Raw genomic sequence first — 26,312 nt, 5'->3', positions numbered from 1 at the left:
TTCCTTTTCTTTTCTTGTTTTCTCTGGTTGTGTGTGCTCGAATGTTTTATTAATACTTCTGCAAGCTTTCGATAATACTAAATTTTCCTTTTCCCCCTTTCTTTTTTAATGAACTTATCGATTATACTCTGTTATTTATTTACGGCCTGCATACGTGGCAAATTTACTCGTATTAATTTCTGCAAATACCAGACTAACAAAAGAGACTATTATGCTCCCTGCTATCTTTCGACTTATTATGGCTGTGTACATAGAGTGCGTGTAGCTCCACCCTCTATTACTTAAATAGGCTGCAGGAACAACCCAAAGGTTACAAGACCCACCCAAAGTCTGTTCCAACAGTGAAGAGCAGCTGGTCAATCTGGCACAGTTGACTTTGTTACCATCAATTTAATGAATTAATTAGATAGAAGTCGATGGTGCGTGGTACAGGTTCCCATCTCTGCACAATAGCTTCTCGCCATTCTCGACTAATGGATCTAACCCATTTCTCTGTATTAGCTATGTGCTCAGTAAGCTTTCTTCCACAAGTAGTTGCTGTTTTATGCCAACCTGCATACCACAGTAATTTTCTAACGAATTATTGGATAGGCCTACCGTTTACCAAACAGTATTTCATTAACTTTGGAAAGAATTTTAGCCAGCTTTCTTCTCGTTCTCTGCTCGTTAGCAGTCATTTTAATTTTCAATTATACTTTTCGATGAGAGTACTTTTCCAAGTCTGAAACTTTCTTTCCGCTATTCATTCTGGTAATCATGCAGATTAATTCAGCATTGCAATTTAAGACGAATGTTAAGTTTGTTGAAAATTTATATTTTCTCATTGACAATGACAAGTAAAGCAATATCTACATTTCGAATAATATAGTTTTAACGATGCCATCGCATTTTTTACGTAGATTAAACTTAAAATTTACGAATTTATAAACATTTGCCAAAGCTGCAAACGTTTTTCAGAGACTTTGACTGGATGCCAAACTTAATAATTTTTCTACAAGTGCCCGGAAATTTAGATGACTCAGACGATGAGTCATCCAAGAAGCTTTATTGTAATGATTTATAATGCAGTATAAAATTTTTGATTTTACGCCTTTTCGAAACGGTATTCATTTATTTTCTGTCTAGTAGTGCGCCTCTTCCTTCTCTATCCTATAAGCCTTTAGAGATCAACGCTTTTCCAGCTTTACTGTGCAATTTATGTTTTAAAGATATATATAACTGTAAATTTAATATACAATTCTGAGCTACTTATAAAAACTCAGACAAAATCGAGTTCTGTTAAATCGCCAAGAAATCGTCCAAGAAATTCAATTGCTTCCAAATCAATACTGATGTCAGTGCAACGCCCGTGGAGTAATACATCTTGTGGGGCGGTTGCTTCTGGGCTTGTCTCAACTTGTTACCTAACAACTGGACTTGATGACAAGTATCAGCAGAGTTTGTAAAAGTAACTAATCAGTAATATCCATCGCAAAAATCACAAAGAATCCATTTGCATGCTGTGATAAGCTTCCGTGCATGCAAAGGATGTAACGAGATAATCAATTGCTACGAATATCTTACAAGTTGGTAAATGTTCGGATTATTTACGTAATTTATGCTAAACCAACACTGTCTACTTTACTTCAAATATTTATTTTTCTTTGATAACTTACGCTCATGATTTGTCTTCTATGTTTACGAAGCATCAAAAAACTGATTTTAAAGCTAATACCTAAACAAACAATAAATTTTAATCGTTACATCCGTGTCAATTTTAATTAATTATAACTTTTTTCCCCTCTTTCTTTGCCATAAAACGCTACGATAACGTATCTTCAGTGTCTATACAAGAGTTCAACCTAATTCCTTCGGAACCATAAAGGCTACAATGATGAAATTTGGTGGTTACATTAAGAAGATCAAAAGCTACCTAGAAACAAATTTGATTAAGGTCTGTTCATTTAATTGTATCTGGACGTCTCTTCTGTTTACTGCCACCAGAGTACAACTATCTTCATTCTACGATGATGATCTCTAGAATATTTAACTTCCTCATATGAAGTATTCACCTAAAATTGCGCTTTAATAAATAGAAAACTTTCCAGAATACATTACATCCGTATTATTAAGATTAATAACGAATATTTAATGTATTGCGGAGAGTTAAGGATTAAGAATATTCTAAACTGGTCATCGCCTCTCTTAATATTGTTTAGGGGCACACGCTGACACCATCGACAGTGACTCCACAGGTGGCAGATATCGCTATCAATCTAGGATAATGTAAAAGGCGAAATAAATTCCATTCTAACAAAAATGCGGTAAAAATAGATTGATCCGAGAGAATTCCTGGAGTGGGCCATATTTTAGTCCAATGGACTCATTGCACCAGATCCATTTATTGTCATTCCCATCTGACTATAAAAACACAAATCCCGTGTTGTGTAATAGATTGAGACGATGTGGTAGTGGCAACCACGTGACACGGAACGTTTGTTACCTAGCTTGCTTAATCCATTAGTTGTGTCAGGTTGTCACGTCTTTGCATTGTTTACAGGCTTGATAGATGGACTAAAAGGAATTCTTAACAGTCTACCAACGTTTGGACTTTTGTAAGGTGGATATAAAGATTAAAATAATGAAGGTTTTGCTCTAAAATTACTGATGTCAAAAATGCTGTTTCCGCTCGAATAATCAGAATTTATGATGTTTTGAGTTGTACTTAGTTAGAGGACGGAATAAGTAAAACATTTTTTTCCTCTCTCTACGTCACTCATCATCTCTAATTTATAATAGTAAGTGTTTACTTGATTTGTAAGCTAATCCCGACTAGAACGAGTTTCACTCATATACTAAACATATATCACTGGAAATTTACTTATAGTCGGCAAGACTTTAATAGAATTTTAATAATTTATATGCACAAGTTTTTTATTTATTTTTATTAAAAGATTTTAAACGAAAGGAATCCTAACACACATTCATCTCAGATATAAAAAATCCCCAAATCTATCAAAATAAATTTATTTCGTGCATGTTTTCAAAGAGAATTTCTATCAAATGCAGGCTAATTTTTGTTTTAAAATAATATAAAGTTGTTTTAAAAATAACATTTTCAATTAATTGATTTTCTCGGTAAATTAATCTAATAACGAAGGATCCAAACTTGAAGGATATATTCTAAGAAATTTGCATGAAATCTGTATTTTAACAGAATTTTAATAATAAACATGATGATTTTCTTTTCTAAGACATTATTAAAATGATTTTTTTTAGTAGGAAATAACACAGCTAACTGATCGATTTAACGAAAAGTTTCATTGAGCAATAGAAATTTCCCCATCTAATGAAAAGTCCAAGCAAACTAATTCTCTCTTTCCAATCAGCATCGACTAGAATAAATATAGCGTGAAACTATTTATATCATTAAAACAATGTGAAGAAGCTATTATAGTATTAAATCTCAAATCAATAACGGTACATCATCTAAAACTTAACATTTAGGAGAAATCTTTCAAGGAAATAATACTTAAATGGACTTAGTTAAATGCCTTCTGTCTGTCTCGCAAAGAATTCATGTATACCCACCATACATCACTATTTTCGTGATACGAAGATATTTATCAAGCCAAACCGTCTGACATCAGAGTCTGTGAGTCTGTTCTAACTTCACACGGTTGCAACGCATATTCTCTACCACTAGTACTTTACAGTAACGAGTTACACCTGTTTGAAAACTGTGATTCGATTTAAATAAATAAATATACAATGTGGATACAAGGAAAAAACAATAAATTTACACACAAATATTTCTCGGAATTTTATAACGATATGTAAACTATATCCCAGGCTATTCTTTTATTTAAATTAATCTCATGTTATTGGTTTTGTAAATAGTCTTTAAGACAATTCCATGAATTTTAGATAGAATTCGTGTTTATTTTTCCAAACACAATTTTTGGATTGTTTAAAGTGATTTTTTAGAAATATGATGTTGGAATTACGTTTAAAATATTCTGGAACAAGAATTTTCGAGCTCAATGGTAGAGGACACACAGTTATTTTATTTATTTTTTAAATTCCTGCAATAAATTACAGGGTTTAAAGGCGTGTTACAAAGCAATTTATGTTGGACATTGCAAATTAGATGATTATTCGATACTTTACAGATGCCAGCGATCCTTAAAATTTGACAATTTTCCGATTTAATTTATCTCGGAAGTCACACTAGATCTTAGAGTAGGAATGGAAACTTAAATTGGGATTACTTCATAAATATCGAACCAATTTAGGGATTAATGTTGTAACTACATGCGGAAAGTGGAAACGAATTTATGTCGCGTACACAAATAGGTCTATAGAACATTAATATGTGCGGAAATACGCGTTTGCTGCATAATTACATTCGGAAATATGGATTATCCATTACTATTCCAGAAATGTAGATACGTTTGGGATACATGAACTAAGTCGAGCACATCGTGGCAAAAATTAATTTAAAGATTATTTTCGGCATACAGAATTACGTGTTGGTTTTCTTCACTCGAGTGAAAAACTACTAATGTTTAGAAGCGAGTTTTAAACAATTAATTAGGCTTTAGGAGGGAGAGAGTATCGCTGAAACAATTCATCAGGCGAAGTACACAAATAGGAATTTCAAGTATGTTAATAGCAGATCTCTTTCCATTAATGTCGAAAAGTTTGTCGTGTTAAGCCTCCACGCTCATTTTTCACTCTGCCTAAACCCTCCTTGGACTAAATACAATTCCTCTGTTTATAAACATGTTCAAATATTTGGCACAATTTCATTTACGGAGGTAGTCCGATGAACCTTTACTTCATAAATAGAACACGCTCGCTCTTTAAATGTTAAGGCTGTGGGATTTGTTCTGGCCTTAGGAAATGTTGTGTTTATTTATTATCTTATATAATTCTACGACGTCTTTTAACTTTTGGAGCTTACTAGAGCCTCAGAATTTTAAATGAGGCATGCTTGAGGCCTTACTGGATTTCCACATACAACCACGCTCGGTTTCTAACGCATTTTAAAGCCTAACAATTTATTTCAGGTAAACATTTAACAATTTTTTTTCTTTAGTAATTCCTTTTTTGTAAAAGTTTTATATATAATTTCGAAAATCTTACGAAAGATTTTAAAAAAAATTATCTCAACATGACAAATTATTTTATAATAATTTCTTAAAATTAGCTGTTTTAAGACGTTAAAAACAAGAGGTTTAATACTTTCTAAACCCAAAAAGAGTTCATTATGTTGGAGATAATTCAGATACTGAAACGTCTGAATATAAAAAATGAAGTGTGTATGTTACACAGTTTACCGAGAAAGTTTTCTTCTTTGCTAAGCATACTAGTACATAAAATAATTATTACGTGTTTGGTTTGTAGATATCTATGACCTGAGATAAGTTTATAAATGTTGTTACAGGATGGTATGCAACGTAACTCTCTCAGTAGGCCGGTTTGGCTGCATAACTCTGCTGTAATGCGGACGATCTGCTAATGATATCAGCTCTAGCAACAGTGTTACGCTGCATTACGTCTGAATATAAACGAGAGCATAAATCATCCTTTTTGAGGATTACCTCAAACTTTTTATTCCTAAATGCATAAAATTATTTTTTAATTTAGGGGAAAAAAATGTAAGAATTTGGTTCGCCCGAAGATCGATAACTGTAGGAAAGAGCAACGTCTACGGTTAAGAATGAAGGAAAAATACATTAGAGATGTCATTAAAGAAGAGAGAGAATATGGAATATATGTATGAATAATTATTATATCTGGAACTAATAATTAAATAATGTATCATATAATCGTAGAAAAGTGAATCGAAGTAATTTATATATAAGAATATTTAAGAATGTTGATGGAAATTGTAACTAGGACAATCGGAAGAATATGAATAATAAATGCGAAGCGATTAGAGAGATAATCACGTAATATGTTTTCGCATGCGATGCAGATATGTATTCGTAAATTTAACAAAAATTGTAAAAAGTAAAATGAAAAATATATCGAATACCGAAAGGAAAATATGAAGGATAAGAAAAATGTAGAAAAAACGATAAGGACACGTTGGAGAACGATAAGAGAAAAAGGAAAAGCAGCAAGGATAAAAAAGGAGGATAAGAGGAAGATAAGGTGGGTAGGAAAGCCATGGCAGAAAAGAAGAAAGAGATAAGAATAAGAACATCAAGGATAAAAAAGGATAAGAAGGAAGATAAAAAATAAGGCCAAAAAATCAAGGATGAAGGAGAAAGATGTAAGAAATATAAAAATCATACAATAAAGTTCGCGATCCGGAAAATATTATATGACAGTATAATACATTTATTATTTCAATGAAAATATTCCTTTCCATCGCTTGATTAAATGATATTTAAGATATATAAATTAGTGGTTGTTTAAACAATATAATTTATCGAGGAAGTATCCCAGTGGTGTAAAAGGTTTTGCTAAGCCAGAGAATCTTTATCAGATAGAAAAGTCGATGTCTTTAGGGAAAGGGAACATTTATCCATTTCCTATCTGAAAGAGGAGTTGGGACTTTGTAAATTAGTCAATCTGTCAGTTAAGAGTGAGTCCATACATTTTAGTTAAACATTGATGATCTATTTATGTAAATTTTAATGGTTCTTTTTGTGAGGTGATTTCACTTCTGTGAAGAGGTGCTTAAGTATACTTTTTAGGGGCGTATTTAGACGAGCAATTGTGAAATGTGCCATTAAATAGGCCCATTATATAAACCTAACTCTACAAATTTTATTTTACCACTTCAGAAAGTAAATTAAGAATTTTAAAGCAAACTGGTCACTCGATAAGGCTAAATTTACGTGTACAAGTTAAGCATTTTTTTCAAAAAAATAAAAAAAGGAACAACAATTTTTACTGAAATTGTTAATTAAAAGTTTAGCTTAAGGAAGCAAAGATACTTTTTTTATATTTTTAATAAGTTTAGCGCCATTTCATCCGCTCAATTTACTCACAGAGTAATATTTTTTTTTACATAAAAGTTTTTTGTTAAGTCGAAAAATATATTGACAAATAATAACATAATTTAAATATGAAAAATCATATAATAAAGGGGGAAATATATACATAAACTTTACAAATATAGACCTTTAGTGTAAGCTAGACAAGAAAATATCATTGATAACAAGGAATGGGATATTTAAGTTTACGGTTGAGTATACCTTTACCCCATTGTTATCGAAAGAAATGCATATAAACATCTTGTAATAGATCAAGCATAGTAGGTCATGATAGGAAAACGTTACAATAATATTTTGGTACGGGAAATATAAGATGCCTTTTACCAACATCCCTGATTGAACAACAAAACTAGAATTTTCTACTGGACGGAGTTATTCATGAGCACTTTTCCTGTTTCCAAGATTTGGAGGAAGATAGCTTCACTTCCTCTCTCAGACCCCGTTGGCAATAAATCACCTTTTTTATGTGGTTTCCTTTAAGTATCAGGACGATGTGGAGGAGAAGACCGAGAGACTGGAAAGACGAAGAAGAGGGGGGAAAAAAGATTGCACGACTTGTTAAAGTCTCTCTTCATTTCATAAATCATTCTGGTGTAGGAAATATAGAAGATGAAAAGAGGGAACGTTAATTTTGGTATAAGTATCACGGGAATTTTAGGTGGCATAAAAAACTCATTTTTTTGTACAACAGGTTCGTTTGAAGAGGTTCAAAAAAAATTAAAGTCAACAGGTGTTAGGATGGAGTGTGATATCAGTTTCAGATAAAAACTTATAAAGTTTTGTGAAGTTTAAGTGTTTACACTACACTAATCGATAGTTCATTGCAGTTTGATTATTTGTATCTAAATTTTATATTAATTAAGTAGAGTAATGGCATTTTAAAAAGTTTAAAAATCTTTCTTTTTTACCTAATGACGTTATAACAAATCAATATTTTTATGGATTTCTTTAAAGATATAAATATACTTGCATCTATCATTCTAAAAATAATTTTTAATCATTTATTTTGAAAAATGAAATCCCTAGTGACTAGTCCTCACTAAATCATAATTTTCAAGAATGAGATCCAATAAGAGTTATTTAAATAGAGAAAAGTTACATCTCTTATGACCGATGAAAGTAGGCAACATGTTTTCATTTGAAATCACTTTTTTCTCCTCCCAACTTTTAGATAAATGTAAAATATCTCTTTTCATATTAAAAATATTACATCTGATACGACATATCAGTTACTATATATTCAAATCCCATGAAAAATGAAACACGTTATTTTAAATCAAATCATGACGAGAACATCAACATTCATTTTATAAAAATGATAGATGAGGATGTCTTGGCATTTTGATTTTGTCAACTTTGCATTTCAAGTACTGATATATCTATATCTATATATAAATATAAAGAAATCATTTCAATAGATAAAACTTCCTTTCGTTTGGATAAACGTAAAATCTGTTGCATAATTTACATGTTATAAATCATATAACAAGGCCATCAGTTTTACTAGCATCGATTTTGTCAAAAGTTTACGCCAAACTGTGGATAAAACAGTCAAATGTAAGGTTAAAAAACCCCCTAGATATACAAAAATTACGATATTTAGATATTCATTTAAAAGAATATCTCGAGGGATATTCAATAAATTGTCATTCGGGACGGAACTGTTAATATTTCTAGGCATTATCTGTTGAAATTTTAATATAACTCCTTCCAAATTCACTGCAAAAGTCATACAAAGAAACCGAACGATGGTTAAACATAAATATTTTATAACCATTACTTTTTTTATATGTTTTATCTATAATTTTATCTTGCCGGAAATTGTTTCTTTGTATTAACAGAGTGCCAAAGGTTTTTTAAAATCTTTTTTTTCCCCTTCCCTTGATATTATCGTCTTTAAAAAGTTATATCTTTTATTAAATTACTTTTCGAGAGAGAGAGAGTTTGTTTTGTAAGAAAATATCAAAAAATATCTTTGGAGTTCCACTTTCAAATTAATTTATACTTCTTTGTTTGGAGATGCTTTACTTCTTCAGCACGAAATTTATCTAGTTGCTTAGTAGCAGTTGACATCAAAGATGTGTTCTATCTAATGACATCAGAGTGGTTCACATTAAGTAATTGAAGTGGATGTAATGATATTAACTACAGGCACAAAAATGATCCTAGTTTTAGCAATCTGGATTACATTAACAAAATTGAAGGTTTATCTTCACCTGTTCGCAATAATAAAGGTTTATTAGTTCCGTTTTTTTTAAATTTTTTTTCTTCGTAATCCTTCATTTAAGCACGTAAAGAATAATAAAAAAACAACTTTTTTTTCTATCGTACAATGCTACAGTTTAACTCGATTTATTACTTATTAATAAGCCACTAAACTGTAATTTTTCAGTGCTTTAAAAATGATTAACAGAGCGACAAATGCATCTAGAATTGAAAAATATTTTATGATAAATCGCATGCTATTCAGCCATCTTTATTATATTTTCTCCTATTTTTCTGATGTGTTTACTTTGTAAATTTTAAATCTTAAATTAAAAAAAAAAAAAAAAACATTGTCAATTGTGTAATGTATAAAAGTAGACAGCACACAAAATAGTGTTAAGTCTTTTATCATCATTATTAATCGATTAATATTAATAAATTAATCTTATTAATAAAAAATAGTGAGTTATACCTCACGAGTAAATAGCGTGAATGGACGGAATAAATATCCTTTTTAAAATGGAGAATTTAAAATTCCCACTCTGAGAAGCACTTACTCCATACGCTATCCGTAGTTTAATAGCTAAATAAATGCGGGCCTTAATATAAATAACATCATTTGACAATCTAGTTATTTGGGTCGGTCCCAGAGGCGCAGCAAGGACCATAAATCCATAATGAATTCGGACCATCCAGTAGGTGAAAGAAAAATGAAGCAGAATCGCTCAACACATGTATCCTATCCCGCATGCCACCCCTAATCCCCTAACGAGAGTACCATAAATATTACTCGTAATACGCATGCGTAGCTCACCTGATTGGCTGACGACTCCTTAGCAATAATGTCGACCGTCTAATCCATTTTATTCGGCCTTATGATATTGTTAGTACTAAATTTCATCGCTAGATGGCAATATAGTCTTATGCAAATTGGATGGCCGACGAATATCTGAAAACGTCGAGAAGGAGCTTAAGAAAAGTCGTTCTTTATACGGCTTTTGACGATATTTACAAAATTGCTTTTCCTAGTTATCCAATCAGCTAAATGGAATTCGCTAACCTTTATAATAATTCTGAAGTACTAACACTTTTAAAGTTTTGCTTTATCGAACGCTAACGCTTCTCTAAAATGCCTTTGATCCCGGATGCCAGATAACCTCTTTTTTATTACCGATTTCTTCTTCTTTTTTTATCTTTTCGAATTTTCTACTTCTTACCGAATAAATATTTTACTATTTTTACATGATTAAAAATTGAACGGGTTAGCAGTAAATCGATGGCAGACGAAAGCGCAATAAGTGTCATATTAGAAAGGCTTTGGATTATTCGCTTCTAACCTGCCAACTTCCTTGCCGTATTAATTATATTAAAAAAAAAAAAATTAGAAAATAAAGAAGAAACCTGCCTATTTTCTTCTATTTTGGATATATTATATCTCAATTTTATAAGATTAGTTAGTATATATTTATTAAGTTACTCTAAAGTATACAGTAAAACCTGTCAAAAACGGAACCTGAGTATAACGGAAACCTGCCAAACTGGAAAAAATATTCGGTACCATGCGATTCCGGTTTATGCTGGTTTTACTGTACTGTACACGTCGAATTATTAAATACATGTTAATATAAAATATACACAGTATTGTATTATAGAGAATTGTTTATATATTGTTTAATGAGTCTCACCGGGTTTTCTTTAAGTGTCTAACCAAACAGGGGCCAGTTTCTTCATAGAAACTCCTCCCGGAAGGCACCCTCCTTGGAAGATCACGCAAGTGTTGCGGTGCTTTCTTCCATCAATCCAATCCAAGTTTTTATATTGTATATTGACCCCCCCCGCTATACGATTGTCTTCATCGAAAGTATTCGATTATAATATATAACTAGCATTAGGACATATCATAATAGGTATCATTTGTTTCAAAAGCTGTGAAAATGATAAGTGTAAGAAGATAGTCTTTAATATAATCATTTTTAGTATAATTGTATATACCGTGAATAATTATCATATAAACGGATTGATGAAAGGATATACCTTATGATAAATATAAAATAATAGTTATCGATACATTAATATATATCAATTGATGCCATGATAATATGCTAGAAGATATATGGGAATAAGATACTGCGTTTTCGTCGAAATACAATCGTGATTATGTAACAAACATTACAAATTATCGAATATTCTAATACAATTACTAAACATTAATATACTAATAATGCTATATACTATTTTATACCTATCTCAGCGATCTTTTTGACAGATACCGCTACTTTTTTGCTTATCTTTTTCTGTAAAAATAGAACGCATTTATGCTGCGAGCTTCTCTTCAATTATTTTCTATGTAAACTGGATAAATACAACTTTTTAATAATAGTACTGCAAGTGTAATTAATAAATTGCATTATTTCGCAAATACTCTTTGATATTTTAATACTAATATAATAGTATTTTCAATTCCAGTTTTTCTGATTTATGCAATAATATATATTTGAAAAAATTAATCTAAAAATTACAGTTAATAGGTTTTTACTTATAATTTTCTAGCTTTGCTGAAGGGGGAAAAAATAAATTATCTGCAGTGAAGCACTATAAACTATGATTAGATGGATCTTTGATGGACAGCATCCAGTTAATTTTTTTCTTACTTGTAATAACGAGTTTTTATTCTAATTTAAATGTTAAAGAAGGAAAAAACAGGGAGCTAGAAATACATCGAACAAATACCCGCATAAGTAGAGAAGAAGAAAGTTCGACAATAGAAAAATATTCTACATCAACGTAACTCGTTTAAAATCTCCGGCAATTAACGTTAAGTGTATCCAACTGTAAATTCCAGCAATTTAACAAGTACTTGTAATCATTGTCGATGTTTGTTCAACATTCCATGTACACACTGCTCTGGATTACTGAAACACTGATGTATCTTTAAACTCCTTCCCAATAATGTTAACAGATAGAACCACCAAGCTTTCAAATCCATCACGAGAAATTAATCAAACGTGTCTTCTTATTTTCTGAAGGCATTTTCTGAAAATGGAAAAGGTTCCAAACCCGCCTTTTTTTCCCTTTAATGTCTTTAAAGGTGGCTAATTGCTTCGATGCTCCCGCCTAATGCGACTGTTGCTTTTGGAAACACGCGCTTTATCGAAATGTATTTTACTAATTGAAATTTTATAAAAGTTGCAAAACGTCTAAGGTAATTGTTTTCATTTCTCTATTAGGCATGCATTTTTTTCCTCCCTTTTGAATTTTTTAAATCGCGCAGTCCAATATCACGACAGGGTAATTCACTATAGAAATGGAAATTAAATTCAGATGGGAAACTAAATATAGATTCCGACATGTATAATAATTATTAACGTTGGTTGTAATCCTTATAAATTATCTTGACTTTACGAATTGCGTCAAACAGCGAAACAAGCAGCGAAACTTTTATTATTAAAATTTACTAATCATTGTTAATGTATGAATAAAGTTTTCTCAAAAATAGAAGTTGATCGATAATTTAAATTTAGTTTCACCGTGTTACAAACCGATTTTACTAAAATTACTGATTGGAAACTTAACTATATTATAATAAGAAAAGTATTACTTTTATTGTAACAAAAGATAAACCCGAAAATAAGCAGATTTCGGGAGCGAAGTTACGAATATGGCCATTGGGCAACGTATTAATCAGATAGATTTAATCAGTCCTTGTTTCGTCACCTATGTCTGATCCTTAAATAATGATATAGCCAGAGGGTAGGATTTGTGGTCACCCTAACAAGCCACATCCAAGTCTTACGTCTAACAATAGACTGGGACAATCCGTTTGCTGTCAAAGAGTCGTTCTTAACTAATCTAAGATCCTTTTGTTTTCTTTTTTTTATGTATTGCAGCATTTTGGTTTTTTAACAATGCAGCTTATCAGTAACTAAAATAATAATTTTGAAAGTTGCAGCTAAAGATGTTTAAAAACGAAAAAAAAAGACTAATTTATTTTATCGACAAAACTTCAAACACTGCTACAAAGTTATCAATATGGATTAAATCGGGATGTTTCTTCCCATCATTAACACATGCCGACTAGAAATTTAATTATTTATAAATGTTTAAAGATTTGTCTACTTAATTAAGGTAACATAAACTATTATAATTAAATCACACAAAATAATTTAATCATGTAACAAACAATAAAAATATCTGAATAAAATTACGCGATAATGCAGTCAAAAAAAAGTTACACAGCGTTTTTGTTGTTCTTTGCGACTAAATAATTGTAAAGGTAAATCTAACAATGGATTAAAAATTATTATAAATTTATAAATTTAAAGCGAATTAAAAGCTAATTTTCATAATTATAGAAAGAGTTATTGATCAGAGAGTAGAAGACTGTGATAAAATTCACTTGTTTAATTGGGCTCTTGAAGAGTTAATAAAATTATCCGTTCGTTTCATCTTGCAAAATTTGATGGATAATTTTATTAACTGTAATTCAATAATAGTTAACTTTTTTCAATAAAGATCAATAAAAACAGCTTTCTACATATAGATTTTTGTTTCGCCTTCTTTATATCATATTTCTGAAGAATAATTTTGACGTTTGGCTGTTTTTAATTTAACAAGTGATCTTTACAAGTTGTTTAAAGTACCGAATCAACGGAGAAATTCTTTTTTATCAATACAGTTTGGTGATTAAGAACGAACAGAATTTATCGAGAAATTTATAAAATTAACGGAATAAAATAGATAAAAGATAATGCACTTATTGAAAAGAGTGCTTAATTGCTCGATGGAAAGTCTTGTACATTTACGCACTCGGCAATATGCACAAATACTTTACGTTACGCTAATTTCTGCATTTACATAATGGTAAAGGGTCTCGGTAACCGCTATCTACTTACGTCATGTACAAATAAGTGGTGTACGCTTAAGTGAGTTGTACGTATATCGCGGAAAGCATAAATACAATAGAGAAGAGCCCTCACATCTGAAAAAGCACAACGGCGTAAAAATCGAATAATTAGATCTAAAATGTTGACGATTATGAGTCAAAGTAATCTTGTTTATATTAGAGTCTTGTAATATTAGACCTACACGATTTCCAGTCCACTACATATTTGGTGATCTCGTTATAGAAGGGAACGAAATGCCCGCAGCCAGTACACGACGGTGTGTGTACACAACCAGATTACACACCCAAACTTCGGAATTACTCGCTTAATGCTATTACAGCCGCGATCGTCTCCTTATTTTACATAATATGTTGAATTATCGAGGGAGCTATCTGTCACGACGTCCTCTCTCATTTCCTGTTATTTTTCAGTCTTCAAACGTGCTCGTGTAACGTGTAGACTATTTAGTTGTTGGCTTTGGGGTATGTAACAGTTAAACATTTCCTTGAATAATGGTGAAGCTTATTTCTAATTATATTATTAGTATTCTAGACAGTCATTCTACACTGACTTTAACGTCCCTTCAAAAACTTAAATATCGCAATTTTTAATATCCAGAAATTTGTGGGGGTACAATACAATGATGGTAAAGCATTCTTCCACACAGGCGTACAAAATCCGGCTGTACGAATGCAACCGCTATACAAAGTGCAACCTCGATAAAAGAAGACTTATCCAAGTTTTTTTTGAAGATGATGATCGTTGGAAGAAAGGAAAACAGCAACAATACAAGTGATGAAATGTTCCAGCTGCAGTTATGTTCTTTTAATCAATGACTCATGGCACATGACTCATCATTTGTTGTGATACTCACCATGACACATTTACTTCCTATCAATAAAGATAAATTCCTTATTGCATCACTTGCTACATAGAAAGTTTCCAGTTTATTTTTCAATACATTGTATTTATTAAATAGAAATAATTTTTCTGTATTTTTCTAATGATTTCAATTTAACTATGCGGTTACATAATAAGTTTTTAAAAAGAAGGAAAAAATGTACTTACCTTCATTCGAGTAACTTTAGGCCTTCCCAGATTATGAATGTGTCTTTTCACCAGTTTCTGAAACAAAAAATTGCACTTAAAAAACTATTTAATTACTTAAAAATTGGTTAATCAGAAGAAAAGCAAAGACACTGTTCAATTTTGTCTCTCCCATCAGTCTTTTTTCCTTGTTTTTTATATTATTATTAGCTTTATTTATTTCTTTAGTAAAGTAGTCGATGCGGAAAATTCATAAAAGTAATTGTTGCTACAGTAGCAACATTTCATACTCATCCCGTATCTTTTTATTGGTACAATATAATGTAAGTGGAAATGCATTTTTATTACTTTTGCGAAAATTTATTTATGAGAAGTATACAAAACAGCGTGGAATCCGACATGTGGCCAAGATCTTTTCTACAGGGAGGCCCGAAAATTAGCAATATTTCATCAAATTTTTACACAGTTTTTATTTCTCGAAAGGGTGGCACAGATGGTCGTACTTCCCAAAATAATTTAAATAGCAGTACAATTATTTTCAATTAAAAATTTTTATAACAAAGTCATTTAACTAAGTACATTAAACAACAAATAGGAGAAGCTCAGTATCCTTTAATAGAACTAATTAAAATTAAAATAAGGCTGCGTAATTACTTCCCAAAAGATTAATCTTCATAAGAGACAATAATAGCAAATTGAACTGTTTCTCAGTTTGAAAAGATGTTAGGATCCATTCCCTACCTATCCTGGCAAAAGGTAGAATAGCAGTCAACAGGACTCCATGTAACTCGATTAAAACGGCGACAACACGTTGCTGTTGGATGCCAGGCATTTCTGTGAGACATCACAGGAGGCATTATTTAAGTTGTACGCGACATTAGCTTTACATGAAGAGAGTCGTCATTCTCTGAAACTTTAGGAAATTAGCTAGACATGCCTAATGTGTCGGAAAATTCCAGTGGGTGGAAAAGTAAAAATACAAATCTTTTCTGAACTTTTCTGCGTGACAATTAACGATGTCATAGTCTGAAATTTCTTCCACATGGGGTAATGAGTAAAACTGAATTTTCAACCCTTTTAAATGTAAAAGTGGCAACTATGCAAAAACTCAAGTAAAATTACTTTAGAAAAGAAAATTTGGCGTAAAAAAATGTAATCTTAATTAAAGATAGTTTTGCAACCAATTTAAATTGAAGGGATAATTAAATTTTACGATTAAAAATGTTTCCCTTCTTCAAAAGGTTTCGAATTCAGTACTTTTGTTCCAAGTTTACTCATTCACTTTATAACTTTGTGTAGAACTATACAAAAATGTTTTCTATATTCCCATTCTATTCACTTTTATCAACTTATGTAAATTAATTCCGTTTCACGTACCAAAATTCTAAGACAAGAGAGTTTTTTCCGTGGTTTTCCCCCAAGAGTGAACGAATTTTCGTGGAAAAAATTCAGAAATTAAATGAATGCAAGATTCTTCAATTTTTAATATATTAATTTATACTAATACAACTGTACCTGTTGGAGATTCTATTAGATGCATAATAAAGGACCTTTCCATAGAAAAATCACTTTTAAAAGTTCTATTTTTATGATCGATGAAGTCTTTGAAATTCGATTTAAAATTTCTGGTTGTAAAATTGAATTTCTTTAAATATTTCGAATATATTTTATCGAGTTAGTGTCATATCTGATCAACGTAATAATAAAACTCGAGTAATAAAGGAAACAATGACTAATCTAAATGATTAAAGTATAATTATAGAAATGGGAATTAATGTGTTTTGATGGTTAAAAGCTTTTAATATTGTAATAAAATCAATTTTATAAGAAGAGAAAATGGAATTGTAAACATCAGAACTCGCATTGTAGAAAACGCAGAGGAAATTTATACACAAATTGCGAAAAATTTACAACATGCACGACAGACACGTGACATTAGAGCATGCAGATACAAAAATTCCGACAATTACATCATCTAATCATAAAATAGGCAAGCATTTAAACATTTATGCAACCCTTATACAGTATAGACACTATACATAAATATATGATCGTCATTGCAATATTTATACAGAACAAAGCAGAACATCGTAGCGATTACACAGTACAATATAATATTATAATATGCGGATCACAATAACGTATAACAGAGCAAAATTGAGGGAAATGGCGGCATTATAACGTTTATGCAGAAAATGCATATAATTCTGGCTCTATAACGGATCCTATGCACAATATTGAGCAATTAAAGATTATGTATGTATTAAAACACGTTACTATAACTAAAAAAAAAAATAATATATATATATATATATATATAAAAGTATACAAAATGTTTAAAAACACGAACTTCCGAAAATAAGTTTTCTTTATATCATATTTTTTAAAGTAAATAACTTAATATTAAAAATAATTATAAATTTATGTAAAAGTAACAAATTTAAATTTATTGTGATTTATGAAATTCAATTATAAATACGATAAAAAGCATTCCCAGAAGTGCACTTTTTATTTTCGGATTTTAATGGTCGAGCGCAGCATGTGTTGATTGTAATTTATTGAAAAGATAGACAGAGACAAGCAAAGTTTAAGTTTATTCCCATCTCGACCATAAACTTAAATATTGTATAAAGTAAATATGGTTTAGAAAATATGATGCTTTTATAAGTACACAGCAACCGAGTCGAATCAGTCATTCAATTGGTCGGATTTTTTGAGGATTTAACAGATAAAAAACAAAATTCTCCTATTTCCTTCTCCCATATTCATTTTCAAGCAATAGATTTTCGTGTATAACAATATAAATTCAATACAACAAAACAAAATAATTAGGTGGAAACATCAGAAAAACAAATCGAAATTGGATATTCGAGAAGTTATAAAAAGGGGGAAGAAAATAAATTCTCTCAATTCATAAGTAACAGCAAATTTCTTCTTAAAAAATATATAAATAATAAAAAATATTTGTGCTTTTATTCACTAATCAGAAATTAAAAATTCGCTCTGTTTCAACCAAATTTTATCCATAAAACCTTATATATAAGTATATAAGAAAAGGTTATTTTTATCATTGTTTTTAAACAAGCTTAATTATGTTTAATATACACATTAATTAGTCTCCGCCTACAGATATAAGATAAAATGATAATTATTTTAATTCGAAATTACAGAGTTTAAGTGCCTTAGAATATATTAGGCATTACTATTATTTAAACTAATATATATATAAATGTATCTTTTGACTTAATCGAGTAAAATTTAATTTTTCCCCCTCCTTCCAAATAGAGAAAGGAATCAATTAAATAGATTCAGACAAGTCCATTTTGGATCGGAATAGTTATAATATAGTAAGAGATTTTAAAAGAAATTAAAGCTTCTCCGCAACTGAATAAAATAGAAGGATCTAACAATAGAATGGCTGAAATATTGACAAGCTTGACAAAACCGAAAAGGTGTGTTGATCAGTCAAGCTGAAAAAAACTCTGCTTTGACAAGCAAGTTTGGAGTGTTTGGTATCTCCCAATATATTTTGGCTTGGTATCCACCTCTTATTCTTGGTTTGCGAAGTTCCTACAGAATTTGGGGTAACTTGACCTGGTTGTCATGGTAACTATACATTGCGGAGGAGTCAGCCATCGATCGCTTCAACTGCCAGTTGTATACCTTCCTGATATCTACTGTAACATTATTCAAGGTAAACTTTAAACTACACTCTTTGCCATCTGTTATTGTACTACCTTCAAAATCTCTTATATGCGAGTTTTAAAATTGTTTTATGAGAGGTAGGCACGGTAATATAGATTTTATTAAAGTTGGATGGTGACGAACGACGTCTGTCTGTATGTCTCTCCTACCGCTATGCATTTCCGTAATGTTGATAGATATTTACACGGAAATAAAACATAAAAACCCAAGGCAATTTTTATACAAAAAGTATTACTGTTTTCTTCAATATATCTAATTGATTAAACTCGCAACATCATCTGTTTGATCATACTCTTTATTTTCAAACTATTTTTATGGATGCTTCTGCCTATATTTTATTATTTAACATAACGAGATCGATAAATAAAATAAAAAAATACTTTCTTTAATATTTAAAATATTTAGATTTGAATATTTTAAAATATAATAAAAGTTCTATCTGTTTTAATATTTGATTTTTTTTTGGTATATGTCTTTATTTATTGATTTTTAATAAAAATTTAATTTCCTTCATAATTTGGAATACATTTTTTATTATTTATATTATTGAATGATGTTATATTTAATTTTAATGTCAAATAATATGCTATAATGTCCTGCAATATGTATAGAGAGAATAATTCAATTCATAGAAAAGTTTTGTAGAAGTGCTGTTAAATAATTCAGATCAGGACGTCTCTATCCTTGACAGTACGAGCAAGAGTAAAGACTGATGTGATTTCCACAAATAATATATTTGATTATCTTAAATAATGATTTTTAGCCTTTGGAAAAGCTTTTATTTCTTTTCTAGCGAAAATATATATATAAAAAAGTATACATTTGATTCGTGTTTTAAATTAAATATTGCATAAGGATAATTTCGCCTTTAAGACTCCATTTCTGTAAGGATTTTATTCTTATTTATACCTATATATATATAGTTTTTAATCTAGGAAAAAATGGGAGAAGAAAAAATTTATAGAAAAATCCTCCATTCTTTTCTAACTTGAACTTCCTCTAATACTGTAATTATTTTATTTCTTTCTCAAAATGGGAAAAGAAATAAATAAAAAAAATATAAGTAAAATTCCTTTGGGAAAGAAATAAAATTTCTTTCTTATAAAGTTGAACCTTGAAGATAAAATTATAGTTTTGCAATATCTTTATATACCGGTATAGCCTATATAAAAATATTTTAAGGTAATCACTCACTTTAATTTCATTTATTTTCATTATGAAAATGAAGAAAAAATAATAACAATAATATCCATTTAAAAAAAATGGAAGTTTAAATTTCACAAATCTTTACAGAAAATGGATTTTTCGCTTTACAGATTTCTTACATTGAATGGCTTAAGGGCAAAAACCGCAGGAGGAAAAAAAATTAAGCAGACACAGAAGAAAGAATCTGTATTCCATTATACAAATTGCAAAAACTTTCTTTCACAATATTACAAATTACGTTTGCCAAACAAAGCAGGTAACAAATGTACAATAGTAAGCCATCTCATTCACAGCACAGAAGCGAGAAACTTAATGGAAGCACGCAGAGATCTGAATGTACTTACTCCTAGCACGACCTACTGTAAATCACTACTGTCCATTAATTGCACGATGCTAGCACCACTCCAATGGCTGGTGAACTTATTAACCTCATCTATCACCTTTCTGCTGTTTGGGTCACTGGCCAGAAATTGCGGTTTGGATCTGAAACTACTTGGAGAATATATCTTGTAGTAAATTGTTGTCTCCACTCGACCTATCTCCCTAAATACAGTTCTTGGACATGTTCATCTGCAGAGATGACCTAAAGATTGAAGGAAGTTTCGACCGCTGGGCACCGCCATAATTTCTACTCTGTTCTTGATTGGGTGTTGTCTATGGTAATAAAATAGTTTGGCTCATTATAACCATGTTAAGGACGATTAGGTGATTTGTTGTAATGGCCGACGGGGATAAAATGCCATTAATAAAGTTATAAAGTAAAACATTATAGCATTAATATCTAGATATGCCCTTCTCACTCTAACCAATTGATTTTAGCTTTATTTAAATATATTATATCGATCTCGGCTCGATACTGCATCGATTCTAGCTTTAAGTCGTTATTGATCTCTTATCTCGATTTTAACTTTAATCGCCGCTAGCATCGACTGAATTTTTTAAAACTTTTCTGCTTGTTAAATTCTTTTTAAATACTTAAGAATAATTAAGAATAGTTATTAAGATTCTTTATTATATGACAAACGAGTATTACTGCGAATTGAATGATTAATTAGCATACGATTCATATTTTTTCACGTTAAAAACAATTCTTATTTTCGTCGTCTCTCTCTAATTTTAGACAAATATAAAGCCTTAGAAGTTTTTATATATAAAAATGAAGCTTAGTCGATTATCGATTAATTAAACGGCTTCCTAATTGGAACAGCGTATTAAAAAAAAAACGAAAGAAAAGTATCGAGTCGAACGGAGAAGATATAAACCAGAAGAGAGGAGGAAAAAATAGAAAATTCTATTCCGGATCAGAGCTAAACGAAATAGAACTGGAAACCGCATTTCTGTAACTCGGCTTTCCAATACTGATCAAGCAGAAGATGGGCTGTCACGTGACTAGAATATTACTTAACACGATGGATTCTATTAGGAGCACATTTAGTGTGTGATTTCCAAGTGAGCTATACCCTCAAATCTAATCGGTCGACTCAGCAACGGAAGATGCCCGGGGCCTACTGGAAATCTGTTTATAGCCATCCTGTCCTTACTAGTTTGTAATAGAAAAATGAAAAAGTGTAAGTCAGTCAACTGTATCTTATCTGTTCCCAATAGCCAACTCTTCGTCCTATAAGAACTGGTTTTTTTTACATTACTACTTGTATTTTATTCTCTCGGGTTTCCAAGGGCTTTCCGATTAAATATTAAATAATTAAGTTGGTATGAGATTTGAGATTTTTCTGGAAATTAAAAAATAAAGTAAGAAACGGGCAGAAAATTGACTTCAACACGTGTAAATATGTGGTGATGAGAGATAAATTAGAGTGTAATTTCGCGTCGACTGTTAAAGATAAAATTGGAGAACAAACAGAATTAGACAGAGTATAATTATCGACGAACATGAAATTGGATGTGATAATTATTTGAGGAATGTAAAATTGAAAAGCGTGATTATGAGATAAACTTTTAACAGTTACTTGATGGAATCAACTTAGGAAATCTTTTAAATTTAAGGCATTTTAATTAATTTGGAGTGATGATAGTCGCGTTTGATCCTTTTCGGTTCGGTAAGAACATTTTTAAAAGTAATTTTCATCTGTCAATCATTCATTCATCCGTACGCTATAAAGCTAAAGGCGATTCTTTTCTATAGAAAAGAAAGATTTCACAGTAGTCAGTTGTCACAGCAGAACATCCCCCTAATGACTGGAATAGAAACACACCTTGGAGACATCGTCACTCATCATCTCGAAACTAGTAGGAAGGAGATTATTGATCCGTACAAAGCTTCATTATCCAACAACTGCAGGCATTTACGACTGGCCGGCCACTTCTGTCAACATCTAACCCTAGGGAAGGAAAAATTGAGAATCCTGACACCTTATACTCACCATTATACCCGCTTGGTGGATCTCGTGATCGACTCACGAGTCATTTCCCCTACCGGTATATAGTAGAACTACCTCTTTTGCTTCCATTCCCTACCATTGCACGAACTTGAAGAAAGACTAGAAGAGGTTATAGTGACTGTATGCTAGCCAGGAAATGTATTGGAAGATACTGAAATATGGAAATGGGTAAAAATAAAAGTTTCCTGCTATTGAGAAATCTTTTAAATGGCAAATCGTTAGAGAAAGTGGGCTTGTTTTTAGCATAGGATTCATTGGATCATTGGTTAAAACTTTTCTAACTTTTTACCTTCAAAAGCTGTCCTTTCTAGAACAGTTATAATTACCATAGATTTAAAAATAAGAAGAAAAAACTTTTAACTTTTCCGATGTTAAAAATAAACTCAACAAAAAGTCGGTGGCGTAATTACTCAATTTTATTCAATTTGCAAAGAGAAATTGACAAAAAAAAGAGATTAAAGAAGAATGAAGAGGTGTTAGAGTGCAATTTTCTTTTAATTTTCATCTGATTATCTAAACAAAATGGAATCTAGGAAGATTCTTAAAACACCATATATCATATTGTATCGGTGGCGGTTCATTTATCAAAAACAAATTTATTCAGAATATAGAGTAATCGGGTGTAAAAATGTATTGAATTTCAGAGAGATAACTTACTCTAGTCAAGAATAGCCGCGGTTCAAAGCTTAATTTTCTCAATCCCTGTCAGTTGTTGAACGTGATCAGGTGATAAATGGTGAGGCGATGTGATGTGTTTCGATAGCAATAAGAAAATGAAGCTGAAGCCAACCACCAAAGTGACGCGTGTCAAGGGCTCTGAAGTGTGACCAATGAATCTATTCCCCGTTCAGGTACACTATGCATGACAGAATATATCGAGGATAGGATCCTTAGATTGATGGCTTTCTATCTCCGCCGAGAGAGGATTGAATCACTTGTCTATAACGCCATCAAGAAAATTTTCTTTTTATCTCCTTTTCTTTTATTGAAGTAGGAATGGGAAAAACATCTACTGGTTAAATTAATGGCATGGCTGTTAAAAAACAGCTTTTTGGTCATTTAGCTTCGGAGTTAGGAATAAAAATGTATGATTGTGTAAGGTCGTTAATGAGGCGTAAGTTTGAAAAGAATTGATGGAATATGTGAACTTCTCGATTGTGATATGGTTATTTGTGATGCATATTGTGATGATTAGTGCTGGTAGGACAATTTAAATAATGATGAGGGATGACAAAGATGGGAAATGCTAATAACTGGAGATAAGTAGTGGAACTGACTGCAGCTGCAACGGTTGGTTCTGTCGCTGCTGCACCACTTTTGCAGCAGGATTGCTTTTCACTGCTTTCAGGAGATATTGATTCACTCTCTTCGGAGAATATTGCTTTACCGCTCCTTAAAAATTATTTCTGCTAGATAATTTCGGCTAACATTGCTTGGGAGAACGAATTAACATTTCGGGAATAAAACTCGCTTGCTTTTACAAGGGGTAAGCTTCTTCGCTACTTTGCAAGATATTGATTTGTCCCCGCTTTCTTACAGATATACACTACATCTTCTCACTGCTTTCAGAAAATATCGATTCGCTCGGCGTTCACCGAATAAAACTTAATCACTAATTTTAAATTATATCGTTTTCATGATATTTTACCAAGCTTTTGCTTCGAGACGGCTTTTATTTATGAATTGTAGCTTTTCGAAAACAATGTTTCGCCATTTCTTACAAAATATTGTTTCGACATCGTTTTTGGATGACGTTTTCGACCGCTTTCACAGGATTATTACTTTTATAATATCATATCGTGTAGCTTTCCTACTTAGAATATTGCTTTTCCGCTAGTTTCAGAACATATTTCTGTAACTACGCCCTTTATAAGTTCTACTTTCTTACCCTAATTACAAACAGTCTAATTTATTGCAGAATTTTTAACTGGAGATACAGCAGAAAATCCTTTTGATGTGAGAGAAATTTACAATCCCCTTTCTTTTTTATCTGTTTGTTAACATCGTCTGACTGACTAGAAACATTTTAGATAAGGAGTTAATTTAATGACGCCAACAATTAAACTCTAAATGAACCTAACAAATTTTAATAATTAATAAAACTTTAACAATTTAAACAAATTGTCGAGTTTTTTTAAAATTATAAGTCCAATAATCCAATTAAGAAAATTAAATTGTTATAAAAAAATATGAAGCTCATATTATTTATATGGAAACATTTGAAAGATAGCAGTACACGCAAGTAATAAAATCGAAACGTGACCTGTGTTAAAAAATAATAATATGGCAGGAAAATGTTTAAAATAATAAAGCGAAACAAGATATTAAAATGAATAATAAAAGCAAGAAAATTAAAGCAAAATTTAACGAGAATAATTATGACGTGCAGTGATGATAATTATGTATTTTCGCGTGTAATAATATATAAGATTAATAGTACAGCAAATAACCATATAAAAGATACAAGTCGGTGGTTGTCGTATTAAAAATCGCATGATAATCAATATTAATAGTGTGCACAATTGAACATCCATGTCCAATTGTGAACAGGATGTAATGAAATGCAAATGATACCATGCTTAATAATGTACATGAATTACAAGAATTATTAATGCATCGAATAATTGCATTTTGCATTAGCCAACTATTATCTCAATTATTTAAAGTGAGGAAAACTTTCAAATTAAAAAAAATGACTCCATCTTCAGTGAAAATATGCAAAATAAAATATTTATAGTATTTTCTAGCGTTGACGAAATATTTCTACATTTTTGTTTTTTATTTGTTTGTTTTTGTGCCGAAACCATCAGCTAACCATAAATATGGCTTCTCTGCATTTTTTCTGAGTATCGCAGTGAAGACAGATTACCAGGCGTGCTTCTAAAATATGATTCTTTTATAAAGCTCTATTTCACCAAAATCAATCCCTGATTCAGTTTCTTATCGTAAAGATAATCTAAACAAAGAAAAAGTGCTTTGTCATATGTGAGGAGAATTAAAGAAAATTTTACCGACTCCACTTTGCCCGATAAGTTGTCAGCTGCAGCATTCTTCTCATTGCTATGCTGGTCAGTATGGTCGAGACATCATGGCTGAAGTCATAAAAGTCAACATCTTGACCAATAAACACTGGAAAGCAGATAAGAACACGAGTTGTTCTTACGAAGATTACAGTCATGGCTTGGCTGTATTTTCTATAGAGACTCTTACTGCAATACAGCGGTTTTGTTGCATCGAGTGCGGTACTATACATGATAATTCAGTCTACTATATCTTTTAGAAGTGTTATTATCGTAAAGATAATTTTATTTATGTTGCTCTATATATACTATACATATATTTATTGTTTTATGTTGTTTTCAAAGTTAAACAGTCGAGCAAAACGACCCATTTGCGCTATCTCATTTTATCAAATCATCTAGTAAGTACTTTAACAGATTTTTAAACAGTTTAGATGTTTATGGTACGACTCTTATCACTGAATTATTAATGGCAATTTTCATTTTACTATTCTTTCCTTAACTCGTTCTGTTATTTATATCATTTACTATTATTAGATTTTTCGCAGCGATAAAAATAATAATCGCGCTAACTTGCTTTATGTAGTTGATATTTAATTTTATACAAGCGAGAAGGGTTTAGAAAAACATGATATTTTAATAATGAAATGCGATAGATCCATCTTAGTCTATAAAAGAGGAAAAATTAGCATCTTCGGAAGTGAAAGCAGCGTATTACTAAGAAAGTATAGCTCGCAATTCATCATAGGAGACTGTATGTCTGGGATCCACCTTGAGAAACACGAAACCGTGTTTATATCGCGGCCACGAAAAATGATTAAACCACAAAAAACTGTGCGGCTACGATCTTAAAAG

At 31.0% G+C, this 26,312-nt stretch overlaps 1 protein-coding gene and 1 long non-coding RNA gene across 5 annotated transcripts in view; both read right to left on the bottom strand.

The window, feature by feature from the left end:
* The window catches only part of LOC136969654 (uncharacterized), a 176,096-nt gene that overhangs the window by 22,484 nt on the left and 127,300 nt on the right, over window positions 1-26,312 (bottom strand). For 3 of the 4 annotated variants that reach the window (XM_067263939.1, XM_067263940.1, XM_067263942.1), the window contains one exon: window positions 15,149-15,205. In XM_067263939.1, the coding sequence (XP_067120040.1) occupies window positions 15,149-15,205 (57 nt within the window). Of the gene's footprint in view, window positions 1-14,662; window positions 14,972-15,148; window positions 15,206-26,312 lie in introns of those variants that run through there. The other variant, XM_067263941.1, reaches the window with a different exon arrangement.
* Window positions 22,252-22,729, bottom strand: LOC136969734 (uncharacterized). The gene is made up of 2 exons (XR_010879862.1): window positions 22,492-22,729; window positions 22,252-22,377 (listed from the first exon to the last, which is right to left on the bottom strand). It is a non-coding gene; the product is annotated as an uncharacterized lncRNA (long non-coding RNA).

This window comes from Centruroides vittatus, unplaced genomic scaffold (assembly GCF_030686945.1).
Source record: "Centruroides vittatus isolate TY-2023 unplaced genomic scaffold, ASM3068694v2 contig_18, whole genome shotgun sequence".
Classification (NCBI taxonomy): Eukaryota; Metazoa; Arthropoda; class Arachnida; order Scorpiones; family Buthidae; genus Centruroides; species Centruroides vittatus.
This window is presented reverse-complemented; position numbering and strand designations above follow the sequence as displayed.